This window comes from Myotis daubentonii (assembly GCF_963259705.1).
Source record: "Myotis daubentonii chromosome 1 unlocalized genomic scaffold, mMyoDau2.1 SUPER_1_unloc_1, whole genome shotgun sequence".
Lineage (NCBI taxonomy): Eukaryota > Metazoa > Chordata > Mammalia > Chiroptera > Vespertilionidae > Myotis > Myotis daubentonii.
In genome coordinates, this window is record NW_026775446.1 from 514765 (window position 1) to 534941 (window position 20177).

Genomic DNA, 20177 nt, shown 5'->3' on the forward strand with positions numbered 1-20177 from the left:
TCAACCAGATCTGAAACACAGCCGCTTCCTGCTTTTTTCCTGCAGAGAATCTAATTAAAGACACAAAGAAGGAAGAGGAACTGCCCCAGGACACTAGGAGGGAAGAAAGCATTGACCCCAATAGGAAGCTTGCTTAACCCTCCAGGGACAGCCTTTGAGCTGGGACCTGGGTTTGCTGGTCCTGAGCGCCCCCTGGTGTCCTGGACGCTCCCTGCAGCCCAGGCCTGCTGCCTCCTCAGGGAGGTTTGTGTCTGGGCTCACACTGACTTCCCCTCACTGTGTGTCTTGCACAGTAATACATGGCCGTGTCCTCGGTGGTCACGGAGCTCAGCTGCAGGGAGAACTGGTTCTTGGACGTGTCTCTGGAGATGGAGGTCCGGCTCTTCAGGGAGGGACTGTACTAAATGTTCCCACCACTATCTATGTACCGGATCCACTCCAGCCCCTTCCCTGGGGGCTGGCAGATCCAGCTCCAGCGGTAACTACTGGTGATGGAGTAAGCAGAGACAGAGCAGGTGAGGCAGAGGGTCTGCGAGGGCTTCACCAGTCCTGGGCCCGACTCCTGCAGCTGCACCTGGGACAGGACACCTGGGACAGAGAGAACACAGTGAGTCCTGGGCTCAGATGCAGGATCCCCATCTCCTCACGTCTAAGCCCTGAGTCACTCACATCTGGAAGCTGACAGCAGGAAGGGGAAGAGCCACATGGGAGTCATGTCTTGCAGGTGAGGTCCTCGTCCCCCACAAAGTATTCTCCAGAGTGAGGAGGCCCTGCATTTAAGTGGACGCCAACTGTGTGTGTGTCTGGTGGCCGTGTGGGCATTTGCATATGGGAGGTGTCTGCACATACAAAGAGCAAGAGGTGAGGGAGGCCCTGGTCTCTGGAGCTTCTCCTGGAAGGAGGTGCTGACTGTGCCCTCAGAGAACCAGGCCCTCCTTGGGGTCCTGGTCACCGTGCCCAGGGACCTCTCCTTCCACACCAGGGGCTATGCTGCAGGAAGTGGTCAGGAAGTAGGATGTGGGCACAGTCAGTGACTCCTTAGGGATAAAATCAATGTGCCTCTGCACCCATGGATATAGATAGATATAGATTATATAGATATAGATATAGATATAGATATTGATATAGATATATAGATTAGATATAGATATAGATGATATAGATATAGATATAGATATAGATATAGATATATAGATTAGATATAGATATAGATATAGATGTCTAGGTATATAGATGTAGAGATAGACATAGATATACATCATTTAAAAATATGATTTTCTTGTTTTTAGAGAGAAAGAAAATGGAGAGGTATATTGCGAAACATCCGTGAGAGAGAATCATTGATTGGCTGCCTCCTGCGTGGCCCCATTTGGGAATGGAAACTGCAACTCTGTCATGTGTCCTCACCAGGAATCAAACCAGTGACTTCTTGGGTCCTGAGTCGATGCTCAACAGCTGAGCCACATGAGCCAGGCTGGCTGGACCTTCTTTTCTTTGTCCTCACCTGAGGACGTGTTCATTGATTTTTAGAGGGAAAAGAAAGGAGAGAGAGGGAAGACTGAGAGAAACATTGATGTGAGAGAGAAATATTGACTAGTTGCCTCCCATATACACCCATACTGCTAATCACACACCTAACATTTTCATTTATTCATTTAAATATATTAAAATAGATATCAGAGAGGAATGGAGAGGGAGAGAGAGAAACATCAATGACAAAAGAGAATAACTGATTGGCCGCCTCCCGCACACCCCACACTGTGGATGTTGGTGGCAACCTGGGCATGTCCCCTGACCAGGTATCGAACCATGGCCTCCTGGTTCATAGGTCGCCTCTCAACCACTGAGCCATGCTGGCTGGGGTGTACCTGCACTTTTAGGATTCACGGAGCTCCCTGTGTACCTGGGCTCTGGTCAGCAGGACGTTAGCAATATCATAGGTGAACAGGCCCAAGCCTGTCCCTGACTGGCCTCTGACCCCAGTGGCCATGGGCTTGTCCACCACGATGCTCTGAAGTTCACGGGCCCCTGGGGATTCCCTCAGCACAGGTGTGAGCTGTTGGAAGTGCTCTGAGCTCAGTGCTCAGCTGTGTCTCCACCTGGCACATGTGGGGAACCCAGGACCTGATATCACATGTGGGCACTGCCTGTGGGCTTAGCAGGATGGCTGAGTAGCCCTGGCCCTGGTGTCTAAGGGAGGTCCTGGCACAGGAGATGGGCATGAGGGGATGACATGGGGGTGCATTTAAGTCAAAACATACCAGGTGGAAAGAGAGGGCAGACACATCCACATGGGATGTACTGTGCAGGCCCCATGGGGTGAGAGTGTGGGAGTAGGGGACAGAGGGTGAGGATGGGGTGGTGACTGCAGAGCTGGAGGCACAGCAGAGGTGGGTGGGACCATGTCTCCCTTCAGCAGATTCTCAGGATGCAGGTGGATTCTCCTTGGGAAGCAGGACTAGTGTTGGGACACATGTTCCGGGACCAGTTCTGAGACCCACGGGGAACACGCCCAGCAGGGTTGTAACAGGGCCCGTCATTGGGCCTCCTTCCTACCTCCATCCGGGGACACCCTGAGTGAGAGCTTGGTCCATCTCCCAGGCTCATAGAGGGGCAGTGTCCACAGGGGTCAGACCCTACACCTCCATGTGCAGCCATGTCAGTGAGAGGCAAGTGGCAAACTACCCCCAAAGGGCTCCTCCTGGGCAGAGAGAGGGGCTGATCACCCTCAGGTGAGGTTTGGGACCTGGACTCTGTGATCCTGCTCAGCACTGCATGGAGGGTGGAGGGTTGGGGTGGTTTCTCTCAGTGAAGGGACAGGAATCCCTACAATGTTTTCTATATCAACTCAGAGAGCGACTGTCAGGGACCTGGTGACAGGAAGGGCACAGATGAGAAGTCGACCAGATCTGGCACACAGCCACTTCCTGCTTTTTTCCTGCAGAGAATCTAATTAAAGACACAAATAGGAAAGCAGGAACTGCCCCAGGGACACTAGGAGGGAAGAAAGCATTGACCCCAATAGGAAGCCTGCATAACCCTCCAGGGACCGCCTATGAGCTGGGACCCTGGGTTTGCTGGTCCTGAGCGCCCCCTGGTGTCCTGGACGCTCCCTGCAGCCCAGCCCTGCTATCTCCTCAGGGAGGTTAGTGTCTGGGCTCACACTGACTTCCCCTCACTGTGTCTCACAGTAATACACGGCCGTGTCCTCGGCTCTCAGGCTGCTGAGCTCCATGTAGGCTGTGCTCGTGGACTTGTCTCCAGTTATGGAGACTCTGCCTTGGAACTTCTGTGCTTACTTTGTGATTCCAAGTAAAGGGAAAACTATCCCCACCCACTCATCCCCTGTCCCGGGGCCTGTCGCACCAAGTGGATGTAGTTGCTGGTGAAGGTGTATCCAGAAGCCTTGCAGGAAACCTTCAGAGAAACCCCAGGCTTCCTCACCTCAGCCCCAGACTGCACCAGCTGCACCTGGGAGTGGACACCTGTGGGGAGGAGACAGGAGTCAGTGGAATCCCCCTTGACTCTCCCTGGACCCTCCTTAACCCAGGACAGGAGCCCCTTACCTGTCGCCATGGCCACCAGGGGGAGGGCTCTCCAGCTCCAGTCCATGCTGAGGGCTGTGCTGTGAGCACTTCTTTAGGGGAGGGTGTGGCTGTGGGTGATGCCCTCAGGGCACAGACTTACCCATATTTAACCTGGTCTCCCTCCTCTCTTTTGCATATTCATGAGGCAGAGTATTTAATAGCTGAGGTCTTGACCCCACCTGAGAGAAGATGGGTGACACAGGGACCATGTTCAGTGGGAGTCTGAGGGTCCAAGTCCTAATTCTTTTTCTTTAAATTATACCTTTATTGTTGAAGGTATTACACATGTCCCCTTTATTCCCATTGACACCTTCTAGCCTGGCCCCAGGTGCCCAGTCTTCACCACCCTATTGTCTGTGTTCCTGGATGATGCACATATGCATATGAGTGTGCTGGTTGACCTCTTCCCACCCTCCCACCTGACCACGATTTCCCTCTGAGCTTCCCCAGTCTGCTCCATTCTTCGAGGTCTCTGTTATTTTGTTCATTAGATTCCACATATGAGTGAGGTCATGTGATAGTTGTCTTTATCTCACTAGCTTATTGAACTAACCATGATACTCTCCAGGCCCCTCCATGCTGTCTCAAAGCATAAGAGAACCTTCTCTTTTACTGCTGCGGAGTATTCAGTATTATAAATGTATTACAGCTTTTTTATCCACTCAGCTACTGATGGGCATTTGGGCTGTTTCCAGATCTTAGCTATTGCAAATTGTGCTGCTATGAAGATAGGGGTGCATACATTGTTTCTGATTGGGTGCCTTCGCTTATATTCCTAAAAGTGTGCTCACTGGGTCAAATGGCAGTTCCATGTTTAATTTTTTGAGGAAACTCCATACTGTGTTCCATAATGGCTGCACAGCATGAATTCCCACCAGCAGAGTATGAGGGTTCCCTTTTCACCACATCCTTGCCAGCACTTGTCATTTGTTGATTTTTTTTTTATTGCTTAAAGTATTACAAAGGGTATTGCATATGTGTCCATTTTTCCCCCCGCCCTAGACAGTCCCCTAGGCTCCCCTATCCCCCGGTGTCTTATGTCCATTGGTTATGCTTATATGCATGCATACAAGTCCTTTGGTTGATCTCTTACCCCCCTCCCTCCTGCCTCCCCCCCCTCCCCGGCCTTCGCGCTGCAGATTGACAATCTGTTTGAGGCTGCTCTGCCTCTGTATCTATTATTATTCAAAATGTTTATAATGGTCTCTATTATCCATGAATGAGTGAGATCATGTGGTATTTTTCCTTCATTGACTGGCTTATTTCACTTAGCATAATGCTATCCAGTTCCATCCATGCCATTGCAAATGGTAAGAGTTCCTTCCTTTTTAGAGCAGCATAGTATTCTATCGTGTAGATGTACCACAGTTTTCTAATCCATTCATCTACTGATGGGCACTTAGGCTGTTTCCAGATCTTAGCTATGGTGAATTGTGCTGCTATGAACATAAGGGTGCATATATCCTTTCTGATTGGTGTTTCTTGTTTCTTGGGATATATTCCTAGAAGTGGGATCACAGGGTCAAATGGGAGTTCCATTTGTAGTTTTTTGAGGAAACTCCATACTGTTTTCATAGTGGCTGCACCAGTCTGCATTCCCACCAGCAGTGCACAAGTGTTCGGGCAGATTTCTGGGCTCTCCATTCTATTCTATTGATCTATATTCCTGTTCTTGTGCCAGTACCAGGCAGTTTTGAGAACAGTGGCTTTGTAATCCAGCTTGATATCTGGTATTGAGATCCCACCTACTTTGTTCTTTTTCAGGATTGCTGCAGCTATTCGGGGTCTTTTTTTATTCCAGATGAATTTTTGGAGAGCTCGTTCTAGATCTGTAAAGTATGCCGTTGGTATTTTAATGGGAAGTGAGTTGAATTTATAGATTGCTTTGGGTAGTATGGACATTTTAATGATGCTGATTCTACCAATCCATGAAGACGATATGTTCTTCTATCTGTTTATGTCTTCCTCTATCTCTTTTTTCAACGTCCTGTAGTTTTCTGAGAAGAGGTCTATTACCTCTTTAGTTAAGTTTATTCCTAGGTAGCTTAATTTTTTTGGTGTGATGGTGAATGGAATTGTTTTTATAATCTCTCTTTCTGAAAGTTCACTATTGGTGTATAGAAATGCCTCAGATTTCTAGGGGTTAATTTTGTATCCTGCTATATTGCCAAATTAATGTATTAAGTCTATTAGCTTTTTGATGGAGTCTCTAGGGTTTTGTATGTATAATATCATGTCGTCTGCAAATAAGGACAGTTTTACTTCCTCTTTTCCAATTTGGATGCCTTTTATTTCTTCTTCTTGCCGAATTGCAATGGCTAACACTTCCAGTACTATGTTCAACAGAAGTGGTGAGAGTGGGCATCCCTGTCTTGTTCCTGTTCTTAGGGGAAATGGTGTTAGTTTTTGTCCATTGAGTATGATGTTGGCTGTGGGCCTGTCATATATGGCTTTTATTATGTTGAGGTATGATCCTCCTACTCCCGCCTTGCTGAGAGTTTTTATCAAAAATGGGTGTTGGATTTTGTCAAATGCTTTTTCTGCATCAATTGATATGACCATGTGGTTTTTTCTCTCAATTTGTTTATGTGATGTATCACGTTTATTGATTTGCGGATATTGTACCATCCTTGCATCCCTGGGATAAATCCTACTTGGTCATGGTGTATGATCTTTCTGATGTACTGCTGGATCCAATTTGCTAAGATTTTGTTGAGGATTTTGGCATCTACGTTCATGAGGGATATTGGCCTGTAATTCTCTTTCATTGTGTTGTCTTTACCTGGTTTTTGTATTAGGGTGATGCTGGCTTCATAGAATGAGCTTGGAAGTGTTCCTTCCTCTTGAATTTTTTGTAGTAGTCTGAGGAGGATAGGTTTTAGTTCTTCCTTGAATGTTTGGTAAAACTCCCCTGTGAAGCCGTCTGGTCCTGGGCTTTTGTTTGCTGGAAGCTTTTTGATGACTGCTTCAATTTCTTCCATAGTTATTGGCCTATTGAGATTTTTAGATTCTTCATGATTGAGTTTTGGAATGTGGTATTTTTCTAGGAATATGTCCATTTCCTCCAGGTTGTCTAGTTTGTTGGAGTAGAGCTGTCCATAGTATTTTTTAACAATCATTTGTATTTCTGTGGGGTCTGTTGTTATTTCGCCTCTATCGTTTCTGATTTTGTTTATTTGGGTCCTCTCTCTTTGCTTCTTGGTGAGTCTGGCTAGAGGTTTGTGAATCTTGTTTATCCTTTCAAAGAACCAGCTGTTGGTTTCATTGATTTTCTGTATTGTTTTTTTGGTCTCTATGTCATTTATTTCTGCTCTAATCTTTATTATCTCCTTCCTTCTGCTCACTCTGGGCTCTTCTTGTTGCTCTCTTTCTAATTCTTTGAGCTGCAGAGTTAGATGATTTACTACCATTTTTTCTTGTTTTTTGAGATAGGCCTGTAGAGCTATAAACTTCCCTCTCAGGACTGCTTTCATTGTGTCCCATAGGTTTTGGATTGTAGTGTTTTCATTGTCATTAGTTTCCAGGATGTTTTTAATTTCTTCTTTGATCTCATTGGTAACCCAATCAATATTTAATAACATGCTATTCAGCTTCCAAGTGTTTGAGTATTTGGGGTTGTTTTTATTGTAGTTTATTTCTAATATTATGCCATCGTGGTCTGAGAAGATGCTCTTTATGATTTCAATCTTCTTGAATTTGGGGATACTTTGCTTGTGACCCAATATGTGGTCTATTTTTGAATATGTCCCATGAGCATCAGAGTGGAATGTATATTCCATGGCTTTGGGGTGAAGTGTTCTGAAGATTTCTATTAAGTCCATCTGATCTAGTGAGTCATTTAGGATTGCTGTTTCTTTGCTGAATGTTTGTCTAGAGGACTTATCCAGTGATGTCAGTGGTGTATTAAAGTCCGCTAATATGATTGTATTGTTGTCGATCTCTCCCTTGCTATCTTCTAGTAGTTTTTTTTTTTTTTTTAATGTATTTCGGTGCTCCTGCATTGGGTGCATATATGTTTATCAGGGTTATATCCTCTTGTTGTATTGATCCCTTTAGTATTATGAAGTGGATTTCCTTATCTCTTGTTATGGCCTTCACTTTGAAGTCTATTTTGTCTGATATAAGTATTGATACCCCAGCTTTCTTTTCCTTTCCATTTGCCTGAAAGATATTTTTCCATCCCTTCACTTTCAGTCTGTGTGAGTCCCTTATTCTGAGGTTGGTCTCTTGTAGACAGCAAATATATGGGTCATGTTTTTTTTACCCATTCAGCCACTCGATGTCATTTGATTGGAGCATTTAGTCCATTTACGTTTAAAGTTATTATTGAAAGGTACTATTTGTAGCCATTTCTTTTTTTGTGTGGCTTTTAACTTTCTGAGCTTTTTCTTTCTTCTTTTTACACCAGTCCCTTTAGCATTTCTTGCATTGCTGGCTTGGTGGTGATAAACTCCCTTAGCCTTTTTTTGTCTGTGAAGCTTCTTATTTCCCCTTCAAGTTTGAATGATAGCCTTGCTGGATAGAGTATTCTTGGATTCAGTCCTTTGCTTTGCATCACTTTGTAAATTTCCGTCCATTCTTTTCTGGCCTGATGTGTTTCTGTTGAGAAATCATTTGATAATCTAATGGGAGATCCCTTGTATGTAACTTTCTCTCTCTCTCTTGCAGCCTTTAAGATTCTCTCTTTGTCCTGAACATTTGCCATGGTAATTATGATGTGTCTTGGTGTGTGTCTTTTCGGGTTCACCTTGTTTGGGACTCTCTGGGCTTGTGTGACTTTTTTTCTTTCCCACCTCAGGGAAGTTTTCTGATATTATTTCCTCGAGTAGGTTTTCTAATCCTTGTTCCTCTTTTGGTTTTTCTGGCACCCCTATTATTCATATGTTGTTTTGTTTCACGTTGTCCCATAGTCACCTCAGGCTCTCCTCCTGTCTTTTAATTTTTTTTCTCCAATTGCAGTTCAGTTTGGGTGTGTTTTGCTTCCCTGTCTTCTAATTCACTAATTCGGTCCTCCGCTTCTCCTAGTCTACTGTTGAAACTTTCAATGGTGTTTTTTATTGCAGCTATATCACTTTTCATTTCTTCTTGGTTCTTACATAGTTATTGATTTTTTCATCCATTTCTTTTTGATTCTTACATAAGTTGATTTTTTCATCTGTTTCTTCTTGACTCTTGCATAGGTTGTTGATTTTTTCCTCCATCTGGTTTATGCATTCTAGGACCCTTAATCTGAATTCTTTTTCAGTCATGTTGCATGCCTCTGTTTCACTTAGCTGCTTTTCTGGTGAGTCCTCCTTTTCTTTCTTTTGGGGGTTTCTTTGTCTACCCATGTTTGATCTCACTGACATATCTAGATGTTGAGTCATTCAGGGGCTGCTCCTTGGGTAGCAGTGGCTCCTTGGGCTGTGGTTGCTTCTTGGGCGGTTGTGGTAGCAGCTGCTCCTCAGTTGGCATCAGCTCCTCTGGTGGGTGCTGTTCACAGTCGTGGTGGCTCCTCTGGCTGGTGGGGGGAGGCTTCACACACATGTGCTGTTCCTCAGACAGAGGGTGTGCTGATCACGAGGCTGCTTTTCCTTGGATGGGGGAGGGATACACACGCAGCTGCTACTCCTTGAACTGGGGCAGGCTGCTCACGTGGCTGCTGATCCTTGGATGGGGGCTGGCTGCACGCTGCTGTTCCTCTGATGCGGTGGGTTGCTTGTGGGGCTACTTCTCTTAGGACTTGGACAGGTTGATTGCAAGTCTGCTGCTCCTCAGATGGGGGTGGGATGCTTGCGCGGCTGCTGCTCTTTGGACGGGAGTGGGCTGCACATGTGGCTGCTCCTCCTCGGACAGGGACGTACCCCTCACCTGGCTGCTGCTCGTCAGATAAGTGCAGGCTGTTGTGGCTCTGCTCCTCGGACTGGTGCGTGCTGCGCAAGGCTGCTGCTCCTCAGACATGGGCGGTCTGCTCATGTGGCTCTGCTTCTCGGACCGGGGTGGGCTGCTGCTGCTCCTCAAATGGGGCTGGGCCACTCGCAGAACTACTGCTCCTCGAATGGGGGAGGGCTGCTCACACAGTTGCTGTTCCTCGGATTGGGCAGGCTGCTTGTGTGGTGGCTGCTGCTTGGACGAGGGCAAAATGCTTGTGCAGCTGCTGCTGCTCAGACTAGTGCAGGGTGTGTTCAGCTGCTGCTCCTCGGATGGGGCGGGCTGCGCAAGGCTGCTGCTCTTCAGACGTAGGAAGACTGCTCGTTTGGCTACTCCTCCTCGGACAGGTCGGACTGCTCGCGTGGTTGCTGTTCCTCGGACAGGGAAGTGGGCTGCTCACACAGCTGCTGCTCTTTGGACAGGGGCAGGCCACATGAGGCTGCTGCTCTTAGGCTCGAGGCAGGCTGCTCATGGGGCTGATGCTCCCAGGACAAGAGCACGCCTCTCATGTGTCTGCTGCTCACGTGGTTGAAAAAATAATGTGAAAAGAAGTTGGAAATAAAGGAACAAACAAGAAAAAAGGATAACAAAGAAAAAAAGCAAAAAAAGCTAACAAAATAATAATAAAAACATAAAAATGAAAAATTGAAATGCCATTCCTTTGGTTGGCTTAAGATCCCAGTTTTCTGGAATGTCTGTGCTTTTTTTTTTGTTGTTGTTGTTGTTGTTGCAGGGACTGTTATTATTAAATTTTTTAAAATTGATTTCAGAGAGGAATGGAGAGAGAGAGAGAGACAGATAGAAACATCGATGAGAGAGAATTATTGGTTGGCTGCCTCCTGTATGCCCCAAACTGGGGATGTTTCCCACATCCCAGACATGTGCCCTGACTGGAAATTGAACCATGACCTCTTGGTTCATACGTAGATGCTCAATCGCGACCCATGTTGGCTGGGTGGTCCCTGCACTTTTAGGATTCACAGAGCTGCCTGTGTACCTGGGCTCTGGTCAGCGAGATGTTGGAAACATAATAGGTGACCAGGCTCCAGACCTTCCCTCACTGCCCTCTGACCAAAGTGGCCACACGCTTCTCCACCACAATGCTCTACAGCTCATGGCCCCCTTGCATGTTGCCTCAGCACAGGTTTGAGCTGTTGGAGATGCTTGAGCTCAGTGCTCAGCTGTGTCTCCACCTGAAACAGGTTGGATCCCAGGACCTGACATCACAAGTGGGCACTGCACGTGGGCTCAGCAGGGCAGCCTAGTAGTCCTGACCCTGGAGTCTCAGGGAGGGCCTGATACGGGAGATGGGCATGAGGGGATGAGATGGGGGTACATTTAAGGTAAAACACACCAGGAGGGATGGAGAGGGTAGACACCTCCACAGGGACCATCCTGTGTAGACCCAATGGGATGAGTGTGGGCAGCAGAGGACAGAGGGTGAGGATGGGGTGGTGTCTGCGGAGCTGGAGGCACAGAAGAGGTGGGTGGGACCATGTCTTCCTTCAGCAGGTTCTCAGGATGCAGGTGGTTCTCCAGGGGAAGCAGCACAGGTGTTGGGACATGTCCCCCGAGACCAGGTTCTGAGACCCACGGGGAACATGCCCAGCAGGGCTGTGACAGGGTCCCTCACTGGGCCTCCTTCCTGCCTCCGCCCAGGGACACACTGAGAGCTGGGTTCATCTCCCAGGCAGACGAAGGGGCAGTGCCCACAGGGTCTGACCCTACACCTCCATGTGCAGCCATGTCAGTGAGAGGCAAGCAGCTAACTGCCCCCAAAGGGCTCCTCCTGCGGTAGAGAGAGGGGCTGATCACACTAAGGTTAGGTTTGGGACCTGGACTCAGAGTTTCACTGCTCAGCACTGCGTGGAGAGTGAGGGAAGTCGCACTCAGTGAGGGGGATGGGAATCCCTACACTGTTTTCCTTGACAACCCAGAGAGTGACCATTAGGGACATGGTGACAGGAAGGGCGCAGATGAGAAGCCGACCAGATCTGACACACAGCCACTTGCTGCTTTTTTCCTGCAGAGAATCTAATTAAAGACACAAAGAGGGAAGAGGAACTGCCCCAGGGACACTAGGAGGGAAGAAAGCATTGACCCCAATAGGAAGCCTGCACAGCCCTCCAGGGACAGCCTCTGAGTTGGGACCCTGGGTTTGCTGGTCCTGAGCGCCCCCTGGTGTCCTGGACGCTCCCTGCAGCCCAGCCCTGCTGTCTCCCTCAGGGAGGTTAGTGTCTGGGCTCACACTGACTTCCCCTCACTGTGTCTCTAGCACAGTAATACACGGCCGTGTCCTCGGCTTTAACGCTGGTCATTTGCAGATACAGCGAGTTCTTGGCATTGTCTCTGGAGATGGTGAAGCGGCCCCTCACAGAGTTGACGTAGGATATGTAAGTACCACTAGGACCACTAATGCGTGAGATCCACTCCAGCCGCTTCCCTGGAGCCTGGCGGACCCAGTGCATGTCGTAGCTACTGAAGGTGAATCCAGAGGCTGCACAGGAGAGTCGCAGAGACCCCCCAGACTGCACCAGGCCTCCCCCAGATTCCACAAGCTGCTCCTCACACTGGACACCTGCAAACACTGAAACATAGGGTGGACATAGAATCACATGGAAGCACCAATAGGCACAGGCACAGGTCTCAGTGCTACCCTCTCTTGAGAACGACCTTGAGAAATGATCAGGAGGAAAATACAGCTTGGCACCAAGTCCATGGTGGAGCCGCTGGGGTCCTGTCTCAGGCGCTTGGGTTCTGAGTGTCTCCCCAACATGCCGGACAAGGGCCCCCTTTTATGAGCAGGAGGAGAGCCCCATTTGCATGGAGTCTGCATATAAGGTGCAGCTGGGACCCTGGGCTGCATGCCTGATCTTGTCATCCTAGGGGCGACCCCAGATGGGAAAGGACTCAAGGATGCTGGCCACAAGGGGTCCCATCCTGACCCCCCTTCCCTTCCTGAGACCCGTCACCCTGACCCCATTCCTTTGGGGGCAGCTTCCAGGATTGAGAGTCCTCCTTCCTGGGGTTTTGGTGAGGACTCAGGGTGCTCCCCCAGAGGCACGTGGATGAGCGTTCCTCTTACTTTCCTTCTACCACCGTGGGCCATGTTGCCTTTCTGGAGTTTAGGAATAAGAATTTGCATTGAATGATGATGTTATTTTTAGATTGAAAGATTCTCCTTGTTATTTTCCTCCATCAGATGATCCACAAAATTCTAACCTCTACATGTGAGGAGGCAGGAGAGGCTGGGCTGGATACGGTTGCTGCAGCCTCTGTCTCAAACCTGCTGCCACTCTCACAAGCTCACAGCTGCCTCCTGAAACCACAGATTTCACTCAACTTCCCTGCTGTTTGTGTACAAAAGTCTTTTTTCCAGCCTCTCAAATTGGGGGAATTTTTATCATTTAAAAAAGGAATCCTGGCTGGTTTGCTCAGTGGATAGAGCTTGGGCCTATGAACTGAAGGGTCCCAGGTTGGATTCTGGTCAAGGGCACTTACCTTGCTTGCAGGCTCCTACTCTGGTCGGGTCTGGTGCAGGACGCGATCAATCCATCTGTTTCTCTCACATCGATGTTTCTGTCTGTCTCTCCGTCTCTCTTTCATTCTCCTTAAAAACCAATGAAAAAATATCCTCAGGTGAGGATTAACAAACAAAGTAATGATAAAAATTAAACAAATAATAAAAATAAAATTAAATAATTACAAAACATGATTAAAAATGGAATATGATGGCTCTTGGAACAAAACCCTGGGAACACAGCCCCAGGTGAGGACAGACAGACACAGGTATCTGGGAATGTGGTCACTTGTTCCCTGGGAAGGCGGCAACTGCCACTTGGAAAGTGCAATCACTGGAAACAAATGACAATGAAAACACAACAATCCAAAACCTATGGGACACAATGAAAGCAGTCCTGAGAGGGAAGTTTATAGCTCTACAGGCCTATCTCAAAAAACAAGAAAAAAATGGTAGTAAATCATCTAACTCTACAGCTCAAAGAATTAGAAAGAGAGCAACAAGAAGAGCCCAGAGTGAGCAGAAGGAAGGAGATAATAAAGATTAGAGGAGAAATAAATGACATAGAGACCAAAAATACAATACAGAAAATCAATGAAACCAACAGCTGGTTCTCTGAAAGGATAAACAAGATTGACAAACCTCTAGCCAGGCTCATCAAGAAGCAAAGAGAAAGGACCCAAATCAACAAAATCAGAAATGATAGAGGTGAAATAATAACAGATCCCACAGAAATACAAATGATTGTTAAAAAATATTATGGACAACTCTACTCCAACAAACTAGACAACCTGGAGGAAATGGACATATTCCTAGAAAAATACAACATTCCAAAACTTAATCAGGAAGAATCTAAAAATCTCAATAGGCCAATAACTATGGAAGAAATTGAAGCAGTCATCAAAAAGCTTCCAGCAAACAAAAGCCCAGGACCAGATGGCTTCACAGGGGAGTTTTACCAAACATTCAAGGAAGAACTAAAACCTATCCTCCTCAGACTACTACAAAAAATTCAAGAGGAAGGAACACTTCCAAGTTCATCCTATGAAGCCAGCATCACCCTAATACCAAAACCAGGTAAAGACAACACAATGAAAGAGAGTTACAGGCCAATATCCCTCATGAACATAGATGCCAAAATCCTCAACAAAATCATATCAAATCGGATCCATGATCATACACCATGATCAAGTAGGATTTATCCCAGGGATGCAAGGATGGTACAATATCCGCAAATCAATAAACGTGATACATCACATAAACAAATTGAGAGAAAAAAACCACATAGTCATATCAATTGATACAGAAAAAGCATTTGACAAAATTCAACACCCATTTTTGATAAAAACTCTCAGCAAGGTGGGAATTGAAGGATCATACCTCAACATAATAAAAGCCATATATGACAGGCCCACAGCCAACATCATACTCAATGGACAAAAACTAACACCATTTCCCCTAAGAACAGGAACAAGACAGGGATGCCCACTCTCACCACTCCTTTTCAACATAGTACTGGAAGTGTTAGCCATTGCAATTAGACAAGAAGAAGAAATAAAAGGCATCCAAATTGGAAAAGAGGAAGTAAAACTGTCCTTATTTGCAGATGACATGATACTGTACATAGAAAACCCTAAAGACTCCATCAATAAACTATTCGACTTAATAAAAGAATTCAGCACTGTAGCAGGATACAAAATTAACGCCAAGAAATCTATGGCATTTCTATACACCAATAGTGAATGTGCAGAAAGAGAGACTAAAAAAGCAATCTCATTTACCATCGCACCAAAAAAAATTAAGCTACCTAGGAATAAACTTAACTAAAGAGGTAAAAGACCTCTTCTCAGAAAACTACAGGACGTTGAAAAAAGAGATAGAGGAAGACATAAACAGATGGAAGAACATACCATGTTCTTGGATAGGTAGAATCAACATCATTAAAATGTCCATACTGCCCAAAGCAATCTATAAATTCAATGCACTTCCCATTAAAATACCAATGGCATATATCACAGACCTAGAACGTACTCTCCAAAAATTCATCTGGAATAAAAAACGACCCCGAATAGCTGCAGGGATCCTGAGAAAGAACAAAGTAGTTGATATCTCAATACCAGATATCAAGCTGGATTACAAAGCCACTGTTCTCAAAACTGCCTGGTACTGGCACAAGAACAGGAATATAGATCAATGGAATAGAAAAGAGAGCTCAGAAATCAGCCCCAACCAATACATTCAATTAATATTTGACAAAGGAGGCAAGAACATACAATGGAGCCAAGATAGTCTCTTCAATAAATGGTGTTGGGAAAATTGTACCGATACATGCAAGAAAATGAAACTAGACCACCAACTTACACCATACACAAAAATAAACTCAAAATGGATAAAGGACTTAAATATACGACGGGAAACCATACAAATACTAGAAGAATCCAAAGGCAACAAAATCTCAGACATATGCCGAAGCAATTTCTTCAGCGATACAGCTCCTAGGGCATTGGAAACTAAAGAGAAAATAAACAAATGGGACTACATCAAAATAAAAAGCTTCTGCACAGCAAAAGAAACCATCAACAAAACAGCGAGAAAACCCACTGTGTGGGAAAACATATTTGCCAATATTTGTCATATCTGATAAGGGCCTAATCTCCAAAATTTATAGGGAAATCGTACAACTTAACAAAAGGAAGATAAACAATCCAATCAAAAAATGGGCAAAGGATCTAAATAGACACCTTTCAAAAGAGGACATTCAGAAAGCCAAGAGACATATGAAAACATGCTCAAAGTCACTAATCATCCGAGAGATGCAAATCAAAACAACAATGAGGTTCCATCTCACACCTGTCAGACTGGCTATCATCAACAAATCAACAAACGACAAGTGCTAGAGAGGATGTGGAGAAAAAGGAACACTTGTGCACTGCTGGTGGGAATGCAGACTGGTGCAGCCACTATGAAAACAGTATGGAGTTTCCTCAAAAAACTACAAATGGAACTCCCATTTGACCCTGTGATCCCACTTCTAGGAATATATCCCAAGAAACCAGAAACACCAATCAGAAAGGATAGATGCACCCCTATGTTCATAGCAGCACAATTCACCATAGCTAAGATCTGGAAACAGCCTAAGTGCCCATCAGTAGATGAATGGATTAGAAAACTGTGGTACATCTACACTATGGAATACTATGCTGCTATAAAAAAGAAGGAACTCTTACCATTTGCAATGGCATGGATGGAACTGGAGAGCATTATGCTAAGTGAAATAAGCCAGTCAATGAAGGAAAAATACCACATGATGTCACTCATTTCTGGATAATAAAGACCATTATAAACTTATGAACAAAAATAGATACAGAGGCAGAGCTGCCTCGAACAGACTGTCAAACTACAGCAGGAAGGCCGGGGAGGGTGGGAGGGCAGGAGGGGGGTGGGTAAGAGATCAACCAAAGGACTTGTATGCATGCATATAAGCATAACCAATGGACATAAGACACTGGGAGGTAGGGGAGGCCAGGGGATTGTCAAGGGTGGGGAAAAATAAAAAAGGAGACATATGTAATACTTTTTGTAATACTTTAAGCAATAAAAAAAATTACACACACACAAAAAATATTTGCATAGTATTCCAAAAAAAAAAAAATTCTCCAGGGGATGTGCTGCAGCGATGGGGAAGGCGGCAGGCGATGAGGCTTACTTCCAGGGGGCAGTCTGTTCTGCTTCATGGTCATCACCCTTTCCTTGGCTATTACACGTGGGTTGTCTTCTGGCCTCGGCCCCTGCGCTCCTCACTCAGTACTTGGTGGACCATCATCACACCCTCTGTGCAATGGGTGTGGCTTGTGGTTGATCCACGTGGAGAGTCCTTGTCGCCATGGTATGTGCAAGTGTAAAGGCACCATGAATGGTCGGGCTCAGCTACTCTGGTTCCTGCAGATGTTCCCCTTTGGGCGAGCCTCCCTCTCCATCTTGATTGCTCACAGACCAAAACGCCAAAAACAAACTTAAAGAACTTACCCAACCTTTCCCTGCACTGACATCACCTCACTCTTATCGGGGGATGGTGTGCTTACTCCACCTTTCTGTTTTCTGGGAAGTCATGACCCTGTAGTTACTCATGATTTCTTACTAATGGCCTGGTGTACGAAATTTGTGCACATTAAAAGGGAATTAATTAGAGGAAATATTTTAATATTGCTATTTGCCCTTTCTCTATAATAGAAGTGTCAGAGATGAAAGAAAATTGGTAAAGTGTATATGAAAATCATTCTCCTGTCAGAGTCTGGGGTACGCCATGGAACCAGAGTCCAATTCCCTCCCATCCATGTGCGTCTGGAAATCATGGGAGACCCACACCCATCAGGCCCCACCCCCAATGGGCTAGATTCAGACCCAGACGGCCCAATCACTTCAAGTCCTGCCGGGGTGGAAGGCATGGCCTGAGGTTCCCTGGCCCAGGCTAGGGAGAGAGGCCTGAGGTCCCCCCGCGCCCCATCCTGTTACGACCCCCCAGGCAGGAGGCATGGCCTCAGGTCCCTAGCCTGGTGCTTGGGTGGGGGCATGACCTGAGGTGACCTATCAATCCCCGCGGATGGGGGGCTCAACAAAAGTCCCCAAGCAAGCGCTGTATTGGTGGGGGGCACGGCCTCAAGTCCCCGCTCATTGCTCGTTAAGGCTCATTACGGGAACTCGGCTTTCGTTGTGTGTACAGGCATCTTGACCAATACTGTGTGATGGTCAATGTGCATATTCCCTCTTTATTAGATATGATTCTCTGCTTGGGTTTGAGTGGATAATGGGAAAGGGTTGTATCTTTCCCATTCTGCAGATTAACCTACTTGGCAGGGTACTTCTAGCTACCCTCCCGAAGGCCTTGGCTGTGCTGGTGCTCTCTCCCTGCCATCTGGTTTACGACACATACTGCATTTGCTTGTTGGTCTACCTGTGTGCCCAGCTTTTCACTGAAACACCTTACCCATTCACCTCCATCTTAGCTGATTAGGTGTTGCTTTTCAGTAAGGTAAAATATGTTAGAGTTAATCGATGGAAATCCAACTCAGATTTTTTAGAGGCATGGTCCTCTCCAAGGGAAACAATGACAGTAGTATTAATGGTGCCAGGAACAAGATGGTGCATTATGGAATGAAATGTATTAATGAATAAAATGCTGTGATTTGCCTCCCACCCCCAAAAAATATTCTCCACAGGCTTAGAGGTTCTCATGTCAACAACTTCAAAGTGGCTAATTTATGGTGTGAATTTTATGCTGATTCAACCAGCAGGGGAACCTTCCAGAGTGTCAAGGGTGGGGGGCGGCATAGCTGGGGAAGCCTCCTTTCTTTCCTTCTCCTTTTTTATACACTTTCCTTGACTCCAGAGAGGAGACCAGTGCAGACATGGAAACATCAATGATGAGAATCATTGATCAGCTGCCTCCTCTTCACCTTCCCCCTGGGGATCAAGACTGCAACCTGGGCATGTGCCTTGACCAAGGAATCAAACTGTGACCTCCTGGTTCATAGGTTGATGCTCAACCTCCCAGTCATGCCTGCTGGGCTGGAAAAAGATGGGGCACTTATGTCCATGACAACCAACAGCAAACTTGTCTCATCTCCACCACCTGTGAGCTCATTTAAACTCATCCTGTCCAGGGAGCAGGTTTTTAATGATTGTGTGTACTTCCCTCTCCACACGGGGAAGAAACGTGTATGAACGTATGTTGTCAATGAAGAAAAGACAACATGTTGATGTAAGAAATGTTCAAATATGTAGGGAATGTTTTATAAGATTTTATTGGAGTCAAATGTATAAGAACTGTTAGGGAAAAGACCTGCAATGCTCTGGTGAATAACTGTTTGCAGCTGCGTTTGTGCATTTGAAGTTAAGGAGGGAAGGTGGGGAGTGACATGGAGGTGGGAGAGAGCAAGGCGGGGACTGGGTGCCAGGACAGTGAACAGGAGGTGCTCTCCTGAGGGTGGTCATGCTGATGATGTCAAAGGTGTCACTCAGATGCACAGCAACAATGGATGGGGTTTCTAAGGCAAAGATGAGCCTTTTAGTAAAGAAGTTATAGGCCTAGGTCATGCCCACCCCCAGGACTGCCCAGGGAGGATGTGTGATCAGAGCCTCCTGTGAGGGTCCTGTCAGTCACTGAGTTTTGTCAGATTTAGGACAGAGCCCCCTTTTTGTTCACAAATACAATCCCTAAAACTAGACCTAGGACAGGGCTTTCTGTGAGCTCTGTGGCTGAGCCCGGGAGCAAAAGTATTTTAAGATGGAGCAGGAGGAGGTATCTTTGATCAACTCTCCACTTGCTCCTGGTCCATGGCCTTGCACCTTGTCCTGAGCGCCCCCTGGTGTCCTGGACTCTCTCTGCAGCCCAGCCCTGCTGTCTCCCTCAGGGAGGTTAATGTCTGGGCTCACACTGACTTCCCCTCACTGTGTCTTGCACAGTAATACACGGCCGTGTCCTCGGTGCTCACGGAGCTCAGCTGCAGGGAGAACTGGTTCTTGGACGTGTCTCTGGAGATATAGGTTCGGCTCTTGAGGGAGGGGCTGTAGTAAGTGCTCCCACCACTATCTATGTACCCCATCCACTCCAGCCCCTTCCCTAGGGGCTGGCGGATCCAGCTCCAATAGTAAGCACTGGTGATGGAGTAACCAGAGACAGAGCAGGTGAGGGAGAGGGTCTGTGAGGGCTTCACCAGTCCTGGGCCCAACTCCTGCAGCTGCACCTGGGACAGGACACCTGGGACAGAGATAACACAGTGAGTCCTGGGCTCAGATGCAGGATCCCCATCTCCTCACGTCTAAGCCCCTGAGTCACTCACATCTGGGAGCTGACAGCAGGAAGAGGAAGAGCCACATGGGAGTCATGTCTTGCAGGTGAGGTCCTGGTCCCCCAGAAAGTATTCTCCAGGGTGAGGAGGCCCTGCATTTAAGTGGACGCCAACTGTGTGTGTGTGGTGGCCGTGTGGGCATTTGCATATGGGAGGTGTCTGCACAAACAAAGGGCAAGAGTTGAGGGAGGTCCTGGTCTCTGGGGCTTCTCCTGGAAGGAGGTGCTGACTGTGCCCTCACAGAACCAGGCCCTCCTTGGGGTCCTGGTCACTGTGCCCAGGGCCCTCTCCTTCCACAGCAGGGGCTATGCT

General features: G+C 46.8%; 1 pseudogene and 2 gene segments (V, D, J or C); all 3 read right to left on the reverse strand.

The window, feature by feature from the left end:
- Positions 1-400: 400 nt before the first annotated feature.
- LOC132225707 (immunoglobulin heavy variable 1-46-like) lies at positions 401-3662 on the reverse strand (annotated as a pseudogene).
- An 8093-nt stretch (positions 3663-11755) lies between these two features.
- LOC132225733 (immunoglobulin heavy variable 3-21-like) lies at positions 11756-12262 on the reverse strand (the record flags this gene model as incomplete). The annotated part of the segment is given in 2 exon segments: positions 11756-12075; positions 12171-12262. Coding segments are annotated over 2 exon segments (366 nt in total), but the record flags the coding sequence as incomplete, so codon positions are not given.
- Positions 12263-19460: 7198 nt separating this feature from the next.
- Positions 19461-19940, reverse strand: LOC132225737 (immunoglobulin heavy variable 4-38-2-like; the record flags this gene model as incomplete). The annotated part of the segment is given in 2 exon segments: positions 19461-19774; positions 19857-19940. Coding segments are annotated over 2 exon segments (360 nt in total), but the record flags the coding sequence as incomplete, so codon positions are not given.
- Between the last annotated feature and the right edge of the window lie 237 nt (positions 19941-20177).